At 40.4% G+C, this 20,299-nt stretch overlaps 5 protein-coding genes across 11 annotated transcripts; 1 reads left to right on the plus strand and 4 right to left on the minus strand.

The window, feature by feature from the left end:
* Positions 1-1,213: 1,213 nt before the first annotated feature.
* On the minus strand, positions 1,214-4,505 carry LOC105283209 (CCAAT/enhancer-binding protein gamma). Of its 3 annotated transcripts, none has more exons than XM_011345800.3 (4): positions 4,345-4,505; positions 2,652-2,756; positions 2,411-2,567; positions 1,214-2,307 (listed from the first exon to the last, which is right to left on the minus strand). In XM_011345800.3, the coding sequence occupies exons 2-4, from the start codon at positions 2,754-2,756 to the stop codon at positions 2,204-2,206; spliced, it is 366 nt and encodes a 121-aa protein (XP_011344102.1). In that variant the 5' UTR covers positions 4,345-4,505; the 3' UTR covers positions 1,214-2,203. The 3 variants fall into 3 exon arrangements, with proteins under 3 accessions (XP_011344102.1, XP_011344103.1, XP_026824275.1); XM_011345801.3 differs by lacking the exon at positions 4,345-4,505 and adding an exon at positions 3,952-4,294; XM_026968474.1 differs by lacking the exon at positions 4,345-4,505 and adding an exon at positions 3,254-3,503.
* Positions 4,506-6,279: 1,774 nt separating this feature from the next.
* LOC105281306 (RNA polymerase II-associated factor 1 homolog) lies at positions 6,280-10,625 on the minus strand. 2 transcript variants are annotated; one of them, XM_011342428.3, is made up of 9 exons: positions 10,459-10,625; positions 9,981-10,259; positions 9,806-9,898; positions 9,404-9,728; positions 9,183-9,326; positions 8,983-9,086; positions 8,636-8,852; positions 8,335-8,566; positions 6,280-7,416 (listed from the first exon to the last, which is right to left on the minus strand). In XM_011342428.3, exons 2-9 carry the CDS (start codon positions 10,052-10,054, stop codon positions 7,010-7,012), a joined length of 1,596 nt encoding a protein of 531 aa, XP_011340730.2. In that variant the 5' UTR covers positions 10,055-10,259; positions 10,459-10,625; the 3' UTR covers positions 6,280-7,009. The 2 variants fall into 2 exon arrangements, with proteins under 2 accessions (XP_011340730.2, XP_011340732.2); XM_011342430.3 differs by having other exon boundaries at positions 10,570-10,587.
* A 69-nt stretch (positions 10,626-10,694) lies between these two features.
* LOC105281305 lies at positions 10,695-12,847 on the plus strand. The gene is made up of 4 exons (XM_011342426.3): positions 10,695-11,359; positions 11,442-11,832; positions 11,918-12,205; positions 12,347-12,847. The coding sequence occupies exons 1-4, from the start codon at positions 10,900-10,902 to the stop codon at positions 12,516-12,518; spliced, it is 1,311 nt and encodes a 436-aa protein (XP_011340728.1). The 5' UTR covers positions 10,695-10,899; the 3' UTR covers positions 12,519-12,847.
* Positions 12,698-15,533, minus strand: LOC105281303 (RNA polymerase II-associated factor 1 homolog). Of its 3 annotated transcripts, XM_011342425.3 has the most exons (8): positions 15,207-15,533; positions 15,031-15,129; positions 14,632-14,956; positions 14,423-14,566; positions 14,227-14,330; positions 13,876-14,092; positions 13,611-13,805; positions 12,698-12,825 (listed from the first exon to the last, which is right to left on the minus strand). In XM_011342425.3, the coding sequence occupies exons 1-7, from the start codon at positions 15,479-15,481 to the stop codon at positions 13,632-13,634; spliced, it is 1,338 nt and encodes a 445-aa protein (XP_011340727.1). In that variant the 5' UTR covers positions 15,482-15,533; the 3' UTR covers positions 12,698-12,825; positions 13,611-13,631. The 3 variants fall into 3 exon arrangements, with proteins under 3 accessions (XP_011340727.1, XP_019887870.1, XP_011340726.1); XM_020032311.2 differs by lacking the exon at positions 12,698-12,825 and having other exon boundaries at positions 13,112-13,805; positions 15,031-15,105; positions 15,207-15,532; XM_011342424.3 differs by lacking the exon at positions 12,698-12,825 and having other exon boundaries at positions 13,112-13,805; positions 15,207-15,531.
* A 244-nt stretch (positions 15,534-15,777) lies between these two features.
* Positions 15,778-19,339, minus strand: LOC105281308 (probable cytochrome P450 6a14). 2 transcript variants are annotated; one of them, XM_020032302.2, is made up of 6 exons: positions 19,061-19,339; positions 17,871-18,239; positions 17,222-17,747; positions 16,765-16,986; positions 16,385-16,636; positions 15,778-16,269 (listed from the first exon to the last, which is right to left on the minus strand). In XM_020032302.2, the coding sequence occupies exons 2-6, from the start codon at positions 18,201-18,203 to the stop codon at positions 16,100-16,102; spliced, it is 1,503 nt and encodes a 500-aa protein (XP_019887861.2). In that variant the 5' UTR covers positions 18,204-18,239; positions 19,061-19,339; the 3' UTR covers positions 15,778-16,099. The 2 variants fall into 2 exon arrangements, with proteins under 2 accessions (XP_019887861.2, XP_019887862.2); XM_020032303.2 differs by lacking the exon at positions 19,061-19,339 and adding an exon at positions 18,516-18,653.
* Between the last annotated feature and the right edge of the window lie 960 nt (positions 19,340-20,299).

The raw sequence follows: 20,299 nt of genomic DNA on the forward strand, positions 1-20,299 counted from the left end.
TCCGATCTCGCCGTCGACTCCTCCCCGTGTTCTCTCGCCGGCGCGCGACAACCGCTTCCTCCTCCTCCTCCTCTCTTCCTCGCGTTGATCTCGTCCTCGTAGAGGGGGTCCTCTTCCTCGGAGAAGAGCTCGTTCCTCGCTCACGACGCTTCCTCCCTCAGGAACTCCCGTCGTGAGTTCCTCGTTCCCTCGGGAGCTCGTCCTCCGGACGCGGACCTCTCTGGTCCTCCGCTCCTCCACGAACTTTTATGCGTTCTCCTACCCCGCCCCCACCCCCCCCTCCTCTTCCTTCTCCGGTGCCGTTGCCGGCGCGAGCTCCTCGTCGACGATCACGACACGACGAGCAGCAACAGCGGCAGCACTCGGTGAACCAGCACCCTCCCTCTCCTTCTCTCTCTCTCGCGACGTGCCTCTCCTCTCTCGCGCCGCTTTTACACATGCACAACCCTCCGAAGGGAGAAGTCTCGCGCCCTCGCCGGCCTCTCTACCTATCCCTGTCCTTCCTTCTCGTCCTCGCTCTTGTCACCCGCGCTTCCTCACCGAGCTCGCGCTCACCTTACTCTCGCCTCACTCAAGTATCCCCGAGGAAACTCGCGGCCGAAACGTCCGAGACGAGGTGCTCCCTGCAGCCAACATGTCGTCTGCTAGTCCACCAGCGCGACGGCCCGCTGCGCTACGGACAGTCCAGGCGCGTACTTGGCGCCCGGGGCGCCCGCCTCGGCGCTCGCACCGACGCGTTAACAGGCACCGTCGATACTCGCGGACAACGGGACGACGTATTCGATGTCTTCGAGAGACGCTATTCCGCACTTTGCCCTTTCCGTTTCTCATTGCGCTACTTGCGTCCTCCGCGTCCGCACTGTGCAAAATGCTCCGGACGGAACGGACGCGATTATCCAACATGGAATGAAAAGTCTATACAGTGCAAAGCACACAACACACACACATATATATATATATATATATATATTTTAAGTATGAATTCTCTGTGATGAAGTTTAGGAAGGAGGAAGGTGTTGAGCTTGAGAGTTCTCATAAAGACGCTTTGAATTCGCGTCCATTCGGAACGGGGCGCGTCTGGTTGACGCGACGTCCATGCTCTTTCCGAGTGCCAGCGGGAGATCGATCGGGTCTTTTCGGCCGCGAGTGCGAGTATTGAAGCATACAGGTGCCGTCGCTTTAGCGTTGCTTTAATTAATGTGCTAAAGGAGAACGATGATCGAGAACTTTATTTTGAAATATATTCATTCGTTTCCCCGTCAGACATTTGTGTAACAATGTTAACTACAGATATAGGTATCTTATTTTTCACAGAAATATTATTTTCCAGCCGAACGCATCGACTTGTTTACGCCCTGTAATTGCTAGCTCCGAGACAAATCGGCGATGTGTCATCGAGACGCATTTAACAGTCTAGCAGCCGCTTGCGACACGTGCCGAAAATATTGACGGTAGCGTTTATGACACAGTATATATATATATATATATATATATATATATATATATATATATGTATATAAAATGTCAATTACATAGTAATACATCTAAATAGGTGTATCTCGAAAGAAGCGTCTTATATTCATATACATAGTGTAACATTGTTGAAATAAAAAGTGCTGGACCGCGAATGCGTGCGCAGATGGTCCATTTACTCAAACGCAAGAGTCACTCTATGAAAACATCGTGATCATGTAGGAAATATACCATATAGTAGGAACAACATAGATCAGGTTTATTACCCCGTCCCTTTTTACTTGCTCCCCTCACCTCCCTTAAACTCTCTTGAACTCGCATCTACTCTTTCTCTACCTTTTTCATCTTGACGCTCAAGACGGATATTATTACGCGAAAAAGGTCATAATACTCAATTTTATTCAACGCGCGTACACTCGCTTGGAGCTTATTGGCTTCCTTTGTACTTCGTGTTTATTTATTTATCGCAGGTTCAAAAGACTCTCCGCGGCCTTTCTCGCGCCCCCGTTAGCTTCTCGCGAAGCTGGAAATTTAGCTACCAATAAGTCCCTCCGTCGATCATTGCGGCTATACGGTTCGCGAAACTCGGCTCGCGCCTAGAGGTTTTCCGACGAATTTGAAGCGGGCATCTTTCCCAGATGTTTCCGCTTCGATCGAACGAGCCGGAATTGTTCGCGTTTCTTTCAGATTCAATACCACGCTGATTCCTTCACGTGGCGCTTCTGCTGGTCTACAGTTTGCCGGAACTCGTCTTCAGCGGCTCCGCGGACTTGTCTTCCGCCAGGAGGGCGTTGAGATCTAGATCTTGAAGGTTTACAGAATGCTGACTCGAACCTACGAAGAAACGTGAATCAATCGAAATAATGCCTGCTAAATCTTTGATACAATATTTGCTAAAAAAATCGCTGACTTGCTAAAATTTCCCTTAAAGCCATACCTGCGTGTGCTAGAAAGAGATCCTTGAGAAATCCTAATTCTTTAGTGAGCATTTTGATCTTCTCCTCGAGCAGTTCGTTCTCCGTCTTCAGCTGATTCACCCGCTCCAATGTCTGTTGCGTACGCATTTTACTTTTCACTCTGGATCGTTTTACAGCCTGTGAAATATGAAGGTAACGATTGATCACAGCATCTACCAATAACAGTACGCACACAATTTACACGTGCAATCGACAGATTACCTGGTTATTCCGATCCCGTCGCTTCCGGTAATCCTCGTTACCCTCATCCTCTACCTGCTGCTGCTTCTTCCGCTTAGAGCTGTTCTCCTTATTTTTTGGCGCCATCTAAATTGGCGAAAAAGACGAAAAGTCGTTAGTCCCGTGCACAAGGTTCTCAACGACTGGAAAATAAAATTTTACGAGTCAACAAGTTTGTAGCGCGGACGTTCAGTTTACAGTTTGCGTTCTCGCGGAAGACCTCAGTGCACAATATATCACGATCTACTAATCAAGATAGCGGAGATGGACAAATATCGGCGCCGGTGTTTTAACGTCGAGCGCATGCACGCGGTCGACCGGCGGTCGTTACGTTAACTCCGAGTTGACGCGCCGTCGCGTAACGTCGCCGACGGTGCGCATTTGCCCAATAAGGCCTTGAGACCGCGTATCGTTGAGAAACCGGCCCTGACACGTTCACGCTGGTGCGTAACCTCGATTCGAAACACCGCGAACGGGATCCCAGATGCGTGACGCGCATCTCGCCAGTCGCGACTCCGAATTTAGCGAAGTAAAAAAAAAGAAAGGAAAGAAGACATCGGCAGTCACCGCGTCTTCGAACATACGATTTTCAAGGTTAGCCGCGACGATGACACATGACCAATGCATGTACCGCCATCCGCGTTAATTGTCATTGCCGCAAGTCATTGTTACGATGCATACTAGCTGTAATCTTGCGTGTAATAACGCAACATTTACAGTATCGCGTAATTCAACCGGAATTGCGACAACTCTGAATATTTCATGCGCCCGGAAATTGCATTTTCTTGCCAGGCTCGGCGCGCGCTTCCCGGAAATCGAAGAGGCTCTCCGATTCGCGGTAATCTCACCCGATTGTTCGCGTCTACAATTCAGGCGTCTGCCTGTTTCCGCGAATTGATAACATTAAACTCTTATATAAATCTGACATCATCGGTCAGCCTCGTACGACGCCTGATCACGAGCGCGCAAACGAAGCGAAAAACATCGAGCCGAAACATCGAGTAGACTTTCGCGCGATGGGAAGCAGCCGCGTCCCATTAATTTCCACGTTTCCCGATCATTTTTCGCGAGTCACGCGCGAATCTCGCGACCGCGAACGGGCACGGACGCACCGACGGGATTTCACTGATTTCCATTCGCACGGCACGGCGTCTGGTCGAATCTTTAAATGGACGATCACATTTAAATACGTCGGACGATTTTTTCCGCTATTGGTCTATTTACGTAGCGCGATAACACGTAGTCGAGTCGAGTCGCCTTGTCGAGTCGTCGGCTTGTTTACCTAACCGCAGGATGAACGAGCGAACGGAGTGCGTCAGAGACAGAAAGAGACGCATAGATAGCAATCAACGTGCCTCTCAGGGTCAATGTTTTCAGGATACACGATGGTTCACGCACAATGTCGGATTTAAATTCCCTAATCGCTCGATGCGACCGATCGGAGCCACTCTCTCTCTCTCTCTCTCTGTCAACTGTACTTTCTCGAGACGAGGTTGCGCTTTGTCGCGCAGAATGTGGGCACGACACGAACAGTTGCAACTATAAATTTCCAAGCATGAGCAACGCGAGGTATACTCGTAGCCGAGCTTCGTGTGACGCATCGTCAGCACGAGGACGATTCGCCCACGTGGCCGACGTGGTCTGGCGTTTCTGGAGTGCTTTCGCTTCCACTTACCACTCTCGCGTCTCGATGCGGTGTTCGAACGCCGTCAACCGTTTCTCAATCTTGCTCAATTGGAAATCGCGCAGTGTCACGTGCACCTCGGCACCCGCAGCGACAATCTACTTCGACGAGTCAGGAGGGTGATGCAATACGCAGCGACTCGTTGCAGGTGCGACGCCAGCGCCATCGTCCGCTTTGATGAACATGCTTACAATTATATAGTCGTAGGTAGAGATCCTCCAGGGAGAGTTAAGGGGAAGCTGGAGTTGCTAGTGAACTATTTTTTCACTGTAGCGATGGTAATTGCAGTTTCGAAAATTCTCTTTATTGCTTGTGCAGAATAAAAAATCCTTTTCCACAAATGAAGTATAGATAGAAAGAAAGCCCGCTCTACAGGACTTTATATTCAAAATGGAAAAAAGTTAGAAACTTGCATTTGTCTTTTCTAACTTTTTTCCATTTTGAATATAAAGTCCTGTAGAGCGGGCTTTCTTTCTGTCTATACTTCATTTGTGGAAAAGGATTTTTTATTCTGCACAAGCAATAAAGAGAATTTTCGAAACTGCAATTACCATCGCTATAGTGAAAAAATAGTTCACTAGCAACTCCAGCTTCCCCTTAAGACCACGGTCTTACACACAGGTCTGGAAACTACCTCTAATTTCAGTGGTGGGAGTATGGCCGCTTTTTGAAGACACATTTAGTTTCTAGCATAATCACTACTCGTCGCTGTCATCGATGTCCGCAGATAAATATAACCTGAAAAACCGGAGATAAGAACCCACGTGTGTCATGACTCTTATTGAAAAACGGTTATTGACTACAAAAGTTATCGAAACGTTTATTGAAATGACGAAATGGTGTGCGGTACCGAATTGCAAGACCGGCAGTAGAACCGAGCAGAAACGTTCTTTATTTCAAGTGCCGAAAGACATTGTTACTTGGAAAAAGTGGGAAAAAGCTATTACCCGCAAAAATAAAATAAAAAGATAAAGGACAGATTTAAACATAAAATCCTGATAGAAAAAATATAATAAAATTTTGCTAAAATGTATTTGAAAATCTCTATCAATTGATCCCGGTTCATTATCATTTCATCATAAATTTTCAAACTTTTGGAATATTAGATATAAAATTTATAATAAAATACGAAAATTTATAGTAAAATATAAAAATTTATGATGAAATGTTAATGAATCGAGGTCAATTGACAGAGAGTTTCAATACATTTCAACAAATTTTATTACATTTTTTTCCGTCACGGAAGGATTCGTTTTTATTCACACTTAATTTTAAGAACAAAAACTCAATTTTATTTCATATACATATTTCACTAATTTATTTATAGTCTTAAATTATTTAAGGCGTTATTAATTTATCATATTGTTTTGTGAAGACTGCGAGTGGAATAAAGACAGACAGATATTCCCCCGGCCTCTGACGTTCCTCGTCATCCCTGCGAATATCGATCGCAACGCCTCTAGTGGCTACTAAAGAAATAAAAAGTGACACACAAAATGATCCATCTCCACCTCTGAAGTTTCCAGACCTGTATATAAGACCGTGGTTAAGACAATCCGTCGCCATTGGGCGAAAACGGAAATGACGTTCTATTAGCGCCAACTGTTTAAACGTAAATAAATAGAAGAATGGTAGGATACGAAAGATATACTAAGTCAATAACTTTTGCACAGTATAATTAAAATTACAAGTATGAAAAAATATAATAAAATTTTGCTAAAATGTATTTGAAAATTTCTATCAATTGATCCCGGTTCATTATCATTTCATCATAAATTTTCAAACTTTTGGAATATTAGATATAAAATTGAAGTAAGTATTATAAAAATTATAATAAAACATGGATTAAATAAGAAAATATTGACATATTTAATTAAATGTGAGATTTTAGGTTAAAATGTACGAAGCTATTATAACATTTTTTTAAGTCAATGTTTATTGTTTGCAGACGAACATTGAGTTTATTTAATTACAAATAGTAACGTATTGTCTATACTTACGCTATCGTGTTGAGTAATTAACAATTACTAGAAAATAAAATTATCAACAAATGTTTCTTTATATGTGCAGATGTTCTTTACATTGGTCCATATTCTCAGCTCACTTTTATCAATAAATGCGCGTATTCATTTCTGATATTCTATAATATATGTAACGTGAACTATATACTAAATGCACGCATTTATCATAAAAGTGAGCTGAGAATATGGACCATGTTCTTTACACTCTTTACACTATGTGTAGTAGCCGTAGTGGGAGACATCCGGTTTCGCCCACCAATAAAAAAACGCGATCACGGTGTCTCAACTCTCCCCGGAGGATCTCTAGTCGTAGGTAATTCACGAAAGTTGGGATTCGAATCACTCGTAGACGTTGTAGTCTTTCATAGGTTCCGCGACAGCTTCATTCATCTTCAGCATATCGCGAGAATTAAAATGCCTAGCTGTAACCACTTTGCAGAGTGTTGGAAGGACAGCAAGGAGATTTATATTATCGCAGAGATTTAAACGCATTTACGTACATTTCGATAAAATGTTATTGCAAAAGAATATTTTATACATAATATTATACACGATACTAATAATGATCTTACAAGGAGTGACGATTTAAAACGATTACAAATCACGGCGTAATCACACAGATTATCGATCACGTTTCACTCGCTCTCCGAGCCGCTGTCGCCGGTACCGCTGGCAGAACCGCTGCCACTACCAGAGCCGGATCTTGATCTGGATCGTGATCTGGACTTCGACTTGGATCGCGAGGACGATCGAGATCTCGACGGTGACTTGGCAGGGCTTCCCGAGCGCGATCGCGACGGTGACTTCGATCTGGATCGAGATCTTGACGAGTTCTTTGAATGAGGACTGCCAGATCGAGACGGCGAACGTGAACGCGATCGCGAGCGTGATCGGGACTGCGATCTGGATTTCGACGGAGAGTGCGAGCGTGATTTCGATCTCGAGCCTGACTTGGAGCGAGATCGCGATTTTCTGCTAGACGCACGCGAAGACGCGCGTGACGAGGCGCGCGATCCTTCCTCGCCGTTTCCTGTTTCCGAATCTACGGATAGATTTTTCATTCCTTTAATATATATAAATTATATATTTTAAATATAAATTTTAATATCAATTTTTAATATAAATTATATATTTTAATTATATACAGGGTGTCCCGGGTTTTAACCGACAAACTGCGGGAGCAATTCTACTAGTGGAAATAAGAAAAAATTCGTATATCGAGTTTGCTTAGAAATGCTTTATTACAAAGTTATAAACCAATATTGAAAAGAAATATGAGATAAGTAACAACGGATTTTTTCACAAAAATAAAAATTATCTACGCAATGATTTAGTGACGCATTTCAAAATGTTGTCCTTGCACATCGATACAAGCTAGACATCGACGTAGTACAGAATTTGTTACGGTACGACATTCCTGAAAATTTTGTTGCATCTCAGTAACTGAATTTGTAATTCGTTGCTTTAAATCTATCTGGTACTCTCCTGTTAGGAAATCTACGTTGATACTCTCGTACGGCAGCTCGTGCATTTCCGTCGCAGAATCCGTACACGAAATGAATATCAGTGTATTCCTCATTTGAAAACACTTTTGGCATTCTGATAGTAATTGCTAGTTCACACGACGATTGAAATCTAACGGCTACTGTTGTGAAAGTAACAATCATACTGAATCGTTTCAACATAGTGAATATGAATACATGTGAATACACATAACATAAACATCTTCGACCTCCCAAATTCTACACTATGTTCCGTTGTTACTTATCTCATATTTCTTTTCAATATTGGTTTATAACTTTGTAATAAAGCATTTCTAAGCAAACTCGATATAAGAATTTTTTCTTATTTCCACTAGTAGAACATGCTCCCGCAGTTTGTCGGTTAAAACCCGGGACACCCTGTATAATTAAAATTTTTAAATATCCATATAGTAAGAGCAAACCAATGCGGAGCAAACCTTTGGTGTCGGTCTTCTCCACTTCTTGCTGAGTCTCCTCCTCTTCCTCCTCCTCCTCGTCCTCGTCATCGCCCGGCGGCTCCAATTGTTTTTCACGATACCTCTGCATTCGGAACTCGGTGGCATTTAGCGGTCGATGACGAACTATCAGACGCGTATTGTTCGGCTGCTGTCCGATCTTCTGGCGTCGCTTGCTCAAACGCACCCGCGTTTCAAGTTCGTTGTAATAAACCTGCAAGGTACGTAAGGGATTAATGACTGGTAACGCAACGTGGATGCGACACAACGTTCTCATACGTACTCCGTCCTGTCGTATGACGAGGAAATAATTCTCCTCGTATCCCTTGGAGGCTTTGCTCTTGACGTTCCAATTGTACTCTCTTGCCATTTTGTATTCGTACTCTTCCTCGTCGGCGTAATCGATACCAGCAGTAAAGTCCCGCCGACGCTTCTCCAACGTTTCCTCCAACGGCAGAAAGTAGGCGACGAATTGTTCGCCACTCTCGTCCATCACACCTCTGCAAAGAACATTTTCTGCGATGAGTTCTGTGTACGACCACAAGTTATCTCGATCGTGGAGCAATAACATTTCGTTCTCAACGCAATCGTTAGAATCTCTCAAAAATCGTAAAATAATTACGAGCTCACCGTATCATGGCCTGCGACATTTCCTCAATCTGTGCAGGTACAGACCGACCGGTTGGCGCGGGATCGGAATCAAATATGACTTGCGCGCAAGGATACTTCCATACCTGAAAATTAAAGGTGGTGAATAAGTAAAGAGAGACTGATAATATGACGACAACTCTAAATGATTAAGTATCAGTAAGCAGCTGCTGTTTTTCAACCTTGAAATCTGGATATACTGGCAGTATTTCCACTGGTACTACATTCGGTTTGCTGTAATGTCTTTCGATAGGTTTCTTATTATCTTCGAACGTCTTCTCTATGGCCTTGATTTGACTCTCACGATCCATGTACAACGTTTCCTCCTAATGGCATTTGGTATTAGAGAATGTATCAGCATTACACACGTATCATGTAAAATATCGCGTAATATACAATATACCTTGAAATTCTTCTTGATGCTGTAGCCAACTTTAGCTTCCACCTTGTCTGCTGTCTGCGGCTGGAATCTGGTGCTCTCCGTGGAAATATACTCCGTACGCCTGAGCCAAGAAACATTTCTAGCGTGATGCCGGGACCGCTTGGAGTCCTGCGGTGTCAGGACATCCTCCTCCAACAGTTTCTCATCGGCCGGATCTAACTGTGCGTTCAAATCGCCTGCGTACGTGTCCTTGTTGATCAGATCGATGTCGACGCCCAAATCATGCTCCGTTAATACCTCATATTTGTAATTGCGTTCCAACGAAGTCGGATTGTACTGAATAAACCTGCATTGTAAAACACCAGGGTTGTTGAAGCAGGTAGGTGCGCATGAAGTTGTTGCATGGTGGATGATACCGCTTACCTGGTTGGTTCAAATGGATACGTTATGAACTTTGGATCGAATGGAATATCCGGCAACGTATTGCAATACTTGACTCTGCATATGGGCTCGGATCTGAAACAGTAACGAAGCAGTGTAGATCTGAATCTTGCGCCGTTGTGTTGCGTTACACTGATAACGTTATGCACTGGTTTACTTTTTTTCAGCTGGCCTGGCCGTGCGTTTATCCCTGTCCGCTTGATTACCGTTGGGTTGGATGGTGGGTGCCATTTTCTACCGTCGTGAACGTGATCATAAATTTTAGATCGATGTTTAGCGATAACTAACAATACGATATATAATTGTTAACGGTATGAATAAAGTCCAAGATCGATCTGTTCAGTCACCACAATCGCCGGATTTTGTGTATGTGCTGGATTTAAATTGTGTTCACATACGACGTCACAACCAAAAGGAGACTGTTTTCTTAAGAATTCTAAAAAGTGCAGATATTACATTCTTATGTATAATTCAACATTTTTACTTCGCAATTTAATTACTCCGAAATTTTTTATATTTGAGCACACACGATAATCACGATAATGCAAACGTTCCAATGTTGCATTAATCCATACAGAGTGCACATACAAGACTCAAGAGGTTATGTAGTAATTCGATCTCAATTTTTTCCTCACTTTTTTTCTTTTTGTCTAAAAATCGTTATTATAAGGACGTTATATATAAGGACTTTGTTTAATCGATTACTCAATTTTCCTATTTGTAAATAAAATAATTCTTTAATGCACTTTGTCAGGTATCCTCGCGAATCAAAAAAGTGCATCCATTCACGTCACCGTCACCACTTGGACGAGAACAGAGGAGGCCCCTAGCGAGACTTTCTGGAACTAATATTCAACTGAGCCGCGAAATGGAACCGTGGCACCATCCATCGTAGCTTGTTGGAATTAATTCAATGTGCATATGTATACATTGGTTATGTGTGCACTGTGCAACAAGTGTAAATACATGCGGTTGAACTTGAACTGCAGTGTTCAAACGTGAAATGTGACATCTTTAACTTGTGTCTCCGTTTCTTTTTGCTTTCCTCTTTGCATTTTGGCGTGCGCGTGTAGAAAATGAGCGCGGACGATAGAGAAATTTGCGGTTTCCTCGATGTTAAGTCAGGAAAACGATACACCGCGCAAAGATTCAAGAAGAAAGCTCTGCTATCGTCGAAGATCTGGAAACGACTTTGGTGCTCCGTAACGAAATTCGAGCCCGGCCTCGGCGTGCAAGTACAATTTGACAGCAAATTCAGTTGCAGTGCCTTAAAACAGTGCGAGAATGGCAATTGTGTCATAATACCGCCGAGTGCTGTGATATACCGCGTTCGTTCGAAGACGAAGCAATTTGCTTTCGGCATAGCATCAACGAGAGAGAAAAAGCCCATCCTGTCATTGTCAGCTAATTCGGAAACCGAAACACAGCGTTGGATGGCAAACATCAGACACTTGTTAAAACCCAGACGATATTCCATGGGAAAGCTTTATGTGTCTATCGTTGATAACGCACATTCCAAGGCAGCAGGTTTGATCGGTCAGTGTGCAACACACAATTTAAAAAATAATTGCTTTATATTTAAGTCGTACTCAATGTAGCTTCAATATTTTTTCCAAAGGTTTACACGGAGATCTAATTGCCAGTGAGAACGGAATTCTTATTAAAAATATTTATACGAGTGAAACACTTAAGTCTTTCGAGTGGAAAGAGTTCAGCCACTTTCACCTAATGACAGCAGGCCGTCCGGAAGATGTAAAACGTATCTGCGTGATACACACGACAAGGGAGTTTTGCTGTGGTGTCGGGGAACTTTATATGTTCTGCCTTGACGCTAATTATTTGCTACAAGATTTAGTAACTCAGGGTCGTGGACCAAAATCTAAACGGAAATCGATGGATCTTGATAATGAGAATGTTGATGTGTCTGTGCAACGTACTGAAATTACTAATCCTTGTAAACAACTGAAAGGCAATGCATCACACTGTACTCTTAATACAAAGTCCAATTGGTACGTATATCATATGCAGAAAATTAAATAGCAGTATTACTTTAATAATGACAATTACATGTAAAATAATATGAAAAATATACAGTTTAAGGACATCAATTTGTACAAAAACTATAGAGAATATGTATCAATCAGAACCAAATGTAGTACACAGTGAGGATAAAGATTCCTCTAGCCATGCAGAATCTAATACCTCTACTGGTTCTGGAATTTATGAGGAAATTGTAGAAAATGTATATTCTTCTCAGTCAAAAACTGAGATTATTTCCAATGAGTATCAAAATATACGTAAAAATTTAAACAAGTCACAAACAGAACCTCCGCCATTACCACCACGACGAAGGCAAAAGTCGAAGCGACTAGAGGAACCTGAGTACGACTATAAACTTTAATTTGCCTTAGATTGTTTTAATGTTTTTTTAGGAAAATACGTAACATACAGTTAGAATAATGTAAACTATCTCAGAATTACTTTTCTTAAATAAGATAAATACACGATTACATTTCCTTTCAGGGAAATTTTAAATGTTCGAAAAAGGTTACGAAAAAGTACTGAAATGTACATGCAAGAAATTAAGATGGATTCCAGTTATGTTCCAATGTCACCGCAAACGAGAAACATTAATGTATCCGAGTCGAATGTCGCAGAAAATTCAAGAGAAGATAGCTACGTAATCATGCGATAGCATTGTTATCCACGATAGGCAATGTATGAAAAATAAGGAATGCAATTTTATAGTTCAAAAGTATAAAACTTAGTATAAATTTTTTTACAAATGTATGTTATTGATTTATTTTTATATACATATATATATTATTTTGATAAGATAAAGTCAATAATTTTTGACAAATGTATCTTAAGATATACTGCTTAAGAAATTATATTTGAATAAATTTATAAATTATATTTGGATAAACTTCTCTTATAAAGGTTTTACATATATTCCATCGAACAATGTGTTGGCCATTATGCAGATACAGATGTACAGACATCTAAAAATAAAAATTTGATTATTGAATACAGATATCAAATTTCTTCGTAAATTTTTCCTGTTAATAATTTAATATGCGCAAAAGATATACAGATATGTTCAACATACAACTCCTCGAGTCGAAAGTTAAATAACATTGCATTTCTGTTTTGCGAACTTCCTCATCAAATCTCTCAGGAACCTTGCAGGCCTTGAGTAGGAGATACTAGACTTCAACTGTTTATTAGTCAATTGTAAATTGTCAATCAAAATCAAAATCGGCATTAAGGCACTCGGCTGTATCTACGTCTACGCATGCGAAATAAATACAAAGCATGTCGCTTTCTGCAAGCACTATGATACAGCTTAATAGGATAATTCTTTCTTGTGAAATTGAAAAATTTAAAGAGGGAAGAGGAGAATTAAAGGCTAAGGAAAAGAACTTTGAGGAAGGAAGAGAGAAGATAATTTGGGCGGTGAGAAGAAAATGTGTACGTGTGTAAAAAATAAGAATAAAATAAGTAGAGCTAAGCAGACGGAATATAATATGATATAAAATTACATAGAATTCCGCAGGCGCTTGCGAGATAAGAATTAGTATGACAATAAACGTAAGGAAAGCAAAAGCGAAATTGTGCGAAAAGATGAAAAGCATTGTAACCTTAAAAAACCCATAAAGAACTCAATACCAATACCAATGATCAAAATAGATATCTATTTATTGCAGGAAAATTGCCAAATATTTATATCGATAGCGAACAATGTGAAGTGAACTTGCTATTATAACAAACCCTTAGCCTTTCTTACTTTCTGCAGACTTTCTTCTGCTTACTCGTCCTCGTCTCTCTGCACTTCCAATTGTTTATCACGATATTTATGCATTTGGAACTCACTGGCATTTAACGGTCGATGACGAGCTATCAGACGCGTATTGTTCGGCTGTCCGATCTTCTGGCGTCTCTTGCTCAAACGCACCCGCGTTTCGAGTTCGTTGTAGTAAATCTGCAAGTTACACAAAAGATTAATGATTGGTAACGCAATAACGTGGATGCAATAACGTTCTTATACATACCCCTTCTTGTCGTATGACGAAAAAATAATTCTCCTCGTATCCCTTGGAGGCTTTGCTCTTGACGTTCCAATTGTACTCTCTTGCCATTTTGTATTCGTACTCTTCATCGTCGACGTAATTGACACCAGCAATAAAGTCCCGTCGACGCTTCTCCAACGTTTCCTCCGACGGCAAAAAGTAAGCGACGAATTGTTCGCCTTCCTCGTCCACTACGCCTCTAGAAGGAACACAAATTTTCCGCAATGATCTCTATGCATGTACATAAATCACTTTGTACATGAAGCAATAACATTTCGTTTTCCGAACAATCACTAGTCTCTTGTGTATCACAAAAGTATTGCGAGAGCTCACCGTATCATAGCTTGTGATAGCTTCTCAATTTGCGCGGCGTCGGGCTGACTAGTAGGCGCAGGATCAGCATCAAAAATGACCTGTGCGCATGGATATTTCCACAACTGAAAGTGGAAACACATTCGCCAATGAGCGAACAATGATGATAACTAGAAATAAAAAATAAACCATCAGGAAATGGTTGCTGCGACGGTACCGTAAAATCTGGATATACTGGTAGTATCTCCAAAGGCACTACGTTCGGTTTATAATAGTGCCTTTCAATAGGCTTCTTATTGTCCTCGAACGTTTTCTCTATAGCCTTTATTTGACTCCTGCGATCCATGCACAATACCTCCTCCTAATCATAAACAATCATATTACGTATTAAGAAATATTACGTACTGGGAATATCGTGCATCATACCATGAGCTTCTTCTTGATACTGTATCCGACTTTAGCTTCCACCTTGTCCGTTGCTTGCGGCTGGAATCTGGTATTCTCGGTGGAGATATATTCCGGATGCCTAAGCCAGCAGACCAGCTTGGAGTGATGTTTGGAGCGCGTGGTTTTCTGTGGCAGAAAAACATCCTCCTCCAACAGTTTCTCATCCGTTGGGTCCAACTGCGCATTCGGATCGCCCTCGTACATGTCTTTGTTGATCAGATCGATGTCGACGCCCAAATCATTTTCCATCAATATCTCGTACTTGTAAGTGCGCTCCAGGTCGGTTGGGTTGTATTCAACAAACCTGCGTTGGTAAGAAACGCAAGTTAGCGAAGCGGATAAACGCATTATTCGATGGTGGGATGCTAGTGTGCTCGCCTGGTCGTTTTGAAGGGATACGTTATGAACTTCGGGTCGGACGGAATATCCGGCAGCGTGTTGCCGTACTTCATTCTGCATATAAACTCAGATCTGAGACTGTAGCAGATCAATGTAGATCACAATCTCGCGCAGGTTCATCTTACGTTACATCAGTGACACATGTGTACGTTTACCTTTTTTCTACTGGTTTGGTCGCGTGATTATTTTCGCCCGTTTCATCACGTTGATGACCACTTTCAACAGCTCTTAACATCTTTGGTGTAAATAACAAGACGTACCAGAAGTCTGCAGCCGGCTTTCTTACAGCAGAAATGCCAGACTCCGGCCGCTGGTAGCATTTGATGGCATGTGGAAGAGATGACGCACACAAGCTACCACGCGGCCTTGAAACCGCGTCTCGAGCGCACACGGACACGACACGTAGCCTGTATGCGTCTTCTTCTTCCATGCTGCCAAATGCTAGCCGGAATCTGGCATCTCTGCACGTTAGCGGGAAACGTGTTTAAAATGTGTCGGCGCCACCTGTTACGCATAACTTATAATAATAATTATATAATAATTATAATAATAATTATTATTAATAAATACAAATTAATAAATGTGTAAAGTTAACATTTTTTTATTTCTTAAAATACAATTTTCTATAAACTTATATACATTATATAAATTTATTCCTATAAATGTATATATTATATATACATATATATTTCAATGTGTGACGAGCAATTCATTGAGCATCTTGTAGTTTCAGTTGTAATGTTTATATTAATTTATACATATGAGAGTCTTTAATATACATTAATGCCCTAAAATACATGTGCATATGCGTATCGTTAGCTATTATGCGTAATAGCTAACGATATAGTCCATCAAAATTTGTGTTTTGTAAAATAGTCCATACAAAATATAAAATTTTTTAAAAATAACTAATTGATGTGATGAAATATCGGTGTAAAACATTAATAAATTAATCTTAATAGAATAAAATAAAGAATAAGATATTGTTCTCGACTATTATTAATCTAGTTCTTGACTCTTTTTTTAGATACATTCTAAAAAGCTTAATCTAAGATCGATTAACTTTAGTTATTCTTAAATGTATCCCGTTTTTCGGTGCTAGTAAAAATGCTTTAGGATCGTTTACGTAGGGTTGTGTTTTCTCGCATGTTTCAACTTTGTAATTTCGTAGTAACTTGATAAGTCCAATCTTAGTCTGGAAAATGGCAAAGCGGGCACCTAAAAATAAAAATTTGGCCATTTAGTAAAAATGTCAAGCTTCTCAATCATATATTTCCGCTAAAAGCAATTTAATATATACAAAAGATATATAAATACATGTCTTTTAGCGTACCAATGCAATTTCTTGGACCATCGCCGAAAGGTAGATAAGACATTGCGTTCCTCTTTTGCGAAGCTTCCTCGTCAAATCTTTCGGGATCAAATACATCCGGTTCTGGATAAATGTCTGAATCTCGGTGAATCGCGTAAACCGGAATCCATACTTTTACATCTTTCGGTATAGTAACTGAGGTGCCACCGAAAGTATGAGCTTCTGTCGATTGCCTCAGAAGGAATGTTGCTGGCGGATATTTTCTTAAGGTTTCTGTACATATTATTAATAATAATAAATTATATAGTAAGATTTCAAGTTTATAAAATAAAAGTTTATAAAACAAAATTAAAGTATTCCTGATAACCAAGAGTTTAATTTCTCTTTAGCGAATAACGTACCTTTGAAGACTTTATCCAAGTAAGGCATACTTTTGATATTCTCATACGTCAGATTACTACCATGTTTTGCATACTCCTGATCAATTTCCTCGCGTAGCCTGCTTTGCACTTTAGGATTTAATGCCAACTCGTAGAGTGCATTGCTCATGGTCGTCGACGATGTTTCAAATCCAGCAACGAAAAATACAAATGCTTGAGAAACCAGCAAACTGTCGGTCAAAGCTGAAATTTAATAATTTCCCGTTATTATAATGTTTCCTTGAATGAAAATTGCGATTCAATATTTCAAACTCAATACATGATTAATTGCAAACAGTATAAGTTTATAACACCAACTTCATAATTTAACATTGTCACAATACCGAAATAATGAAATTTAAGTTCATGTTTTATTGTAATTTTTAAAACTATTTCCTGTAGTTTTTCTGTGACAAAAGTAATGAGTACCAGTACTTACTAATGTCGCTCACTTTATCCGGATGTTTTTTCAATTCGCGCAATATGTCAACGAAGTCGTGTCTGACGATATTATTTTTCTCCCTGTAGTCTATGCTCTCCGCGATAGTACGCATGAAGAATCTCGTGCTTTTCGTATACGGCAGAATATAAGCGAGCAGTGTAAAAAGCCATGGAAAGGACCGTCTGAGTCTGAATCGTATCACATTAAGCCAACTAGTAGCAAATACGGCTCTCCCCACTTTACGGAATTCGCTGTCTTCGTCCGACAGAGCGTTCATCTCGATGCCGAAGGCACAGGTACCGATAACGTCGGTCGTGTATTTGGCCGTTAATTCACGGCACTCCACCGCTTCGTTCTTGATCGCCACTTTCTCGACGTATTGTCCCAAGTTCTCGGCGCAGTCCGATATCAAGGAGAACATCTCCTTTAATTTCCCGGATGTGAATACCGGCGACAGCTTCATCCTTAACGGTCGCCATCTCTTGGGCTCCAAATTAAAAAGATGCTGCGATAGCGGTTCAACCTAGGGTACGATACAGACAAAGTTACACTTAGAGATTCAATAGATTATGAGTTTTCTGTAAAATTTTTCTACTTAGTAATTTTTAATTGTCGCTAAATTTCTATGAAATAGCTCGACACACACCTTGTCATAAGTGATAATCCCCCTGTCAGCGAACTTGGAGAAATCTTTGATGAGAACCTCCTTGATCAACTCGGCATCCTTTACAACGAGGACGGGTTCTCTCCTGGAGAAGATTCCAACCACGGGTTCATCCTTGTAGTCATTGTATACCTGCATCAGATAATCGCCCATGCTCTGTTTCATCAGTAAAGCGTTTTTGACAGTGCCGAAAATTGGGATAGGTTGTGGACCGCGAATGCCACGCGACTTCCAGAAATCAAAGGTCGAGGTGAAGTAGTAATAAACGGCGAGAATTACGGCGGCGATGCCGCACAGTACTTCGAACGGCCCCATTGCTCTCGACTGACGATGTCACCAGTAATATTTAATCTGAAACAGAATAATACAATAAGTAGTGGCTCCGAATTAAGAAAAATAAAATTCTGTAAAGTTCACGCAAAATGTATCTTCAATAAAATATAATTTTACGAGAATGATACAGGTTCAATTAAGCTTCATTGGTACACAGGATGAAGTGGAAGATTTTATGCACGGGATATAATTCGTAATCTCAAGACTAATTGTTAGGCATAACGGCCACGTAACGTGTTATTAAACGTACTATACGCTGGAAAAAGGTAAAAAACTTCTCGCAACGCGATTTACCATTATTATGATGTTATGCAAGAAAACCGCATGTTTCTCTCTTATGAAACTCGATACGTACACGTACGATTTGTTAATTAAATTATTTGTTAATTAGAAAGCAGACATATCAAATAAGAATCGTGCGCAGTACTTTACCAACTCTTCTATTTACATCTACACACGAAGAGATAACAGTTTCACATATGGGTATGTACGTACATACGTACAAGGCCGTCGCGTGAAGCGATATATGGAATTATTCAATTTAGGGATTTCAACTCGCGATTGTGTTCTATTTATCGCCCAATGGGCGGTTCCTAGGGAGGCATCTCATCCTATGAAGAAAAATCGGAACTTTTGTGGAGCGAGATACGAATATGAGTGATCGTGAATAAATCCCGCACACGATTTTCTCAAGGATGGTTTAAAAAATATATAAAACATTACAAATTACGTGTTTTGAACATTATTATCCGTTACCGTTGTTGTGAAAAATTCAAATTTATACGTGCTTTATGCGCGATGAAAGGATGAGACCGAAAGATGCAACGTACACAACGTACCTGAATATAGCTGCGGTACGATTGATAATTGCATTAGCGATGGTGCTCGCAGCTGCTCTTGCGACGATGTTACCAGAGATAATACTAGTGGCTACGGGCGACGTGCACTCGGTTAAATCATCGGTAGATTGCTCGTTTCGAGAGAATGCGGTGAGTCACGATGAATTGCGGAAACTGTATTTTCACAATTCATCTCGATCTCTGAAGAGAGAAAGCAACTAAAATACATGACTCGACATTAAAAACGTGAAGAGGACTTGACCGATTAGATATCGCCCCGAGATTGACATGGATCATCATTTATTGCGCACGTATTATGCGCATATGCGTGTACTTCATGTCGGTACAATCTGTTATGTCAGTTATGTAATTAACAAAACAAGTCCCTTTGAAAAGAGCGTCGTTCAGTGAATCTCGTTCAAATGGCTTGTATAGTATAGGGCATCTATCACGTAACTCTTCCCCTAGGATGGAAAATGAAAATGAAAATTTCTTCATCTCAGCAGCAAATCAGAACGTAAAAAAGTTCACGCGAAATTTTCATTTTTCATTTTCCATCCTAGGGGAAAAGTTACGTGATAGATGCCTAGAATCAGTAAGATTATTTCTTTTGAAAATTTTTCGTATATGTGAAATTTTATTTATCCTTTTTTTTCTTTCGTGCGAACGTATGCTCTTTTATGAATATAATTTTATATTTTCGTCATGCCCAAACGAAAACGTTGCGCTTAATTTCGTTTCATTATTTTTTTCATGATTATTTCATATTTCATTTTTATGGTATATTTTTCTCGCAAAGGGCGTCGGTGCAATGGATTATTATCAATTCAGCAAATTTTGTTTATATGAATCTTCGATGTTAATCATTCGACTGCGCGTTACAACGATTTTTCGTAGTCACAAAACAATCGTAAAACATTATTTGCCTATGACATCGCTTTCGATGGTCAACAATTAATCAGCATGTTTGCACTCTTTCAGAAAGAACAGTATGCGTGCGTGTATGTGTGATATATATCGCGTAGACGGTTACGAAATAAATCACTCGTGATAAGGTGTCTTACGATATAAATTTTTATAATTTCATCATGATTTGTCAACTCTTTTAGTTTACCGATTCATTCACGTTTCAAGTTATACGATTTGAATTTGAATTCTTTTTGTAAGAAGAAACGCGTGTAATATCATTCTTATTATTTTAAATAACATTCATTTTAATTTTAAATAAAATTTTAAATA

Source organism: Ooceraea biroi, chromosome 3, assembly GCF_003672135.1.
Source record: "Ooceraea biroi isolate clonal line C1 chromosome 3, Obir_v5.4, whole genome shotgun sequence".
In the NCBI taxonomy this organism is placed as follows: domain Eukaryota; kingdom Metazoa; phylum Arthropoda; class Insecta; order Hymenoptera; family Formicidae; genus Ooceraea; species Ooceraea biroi.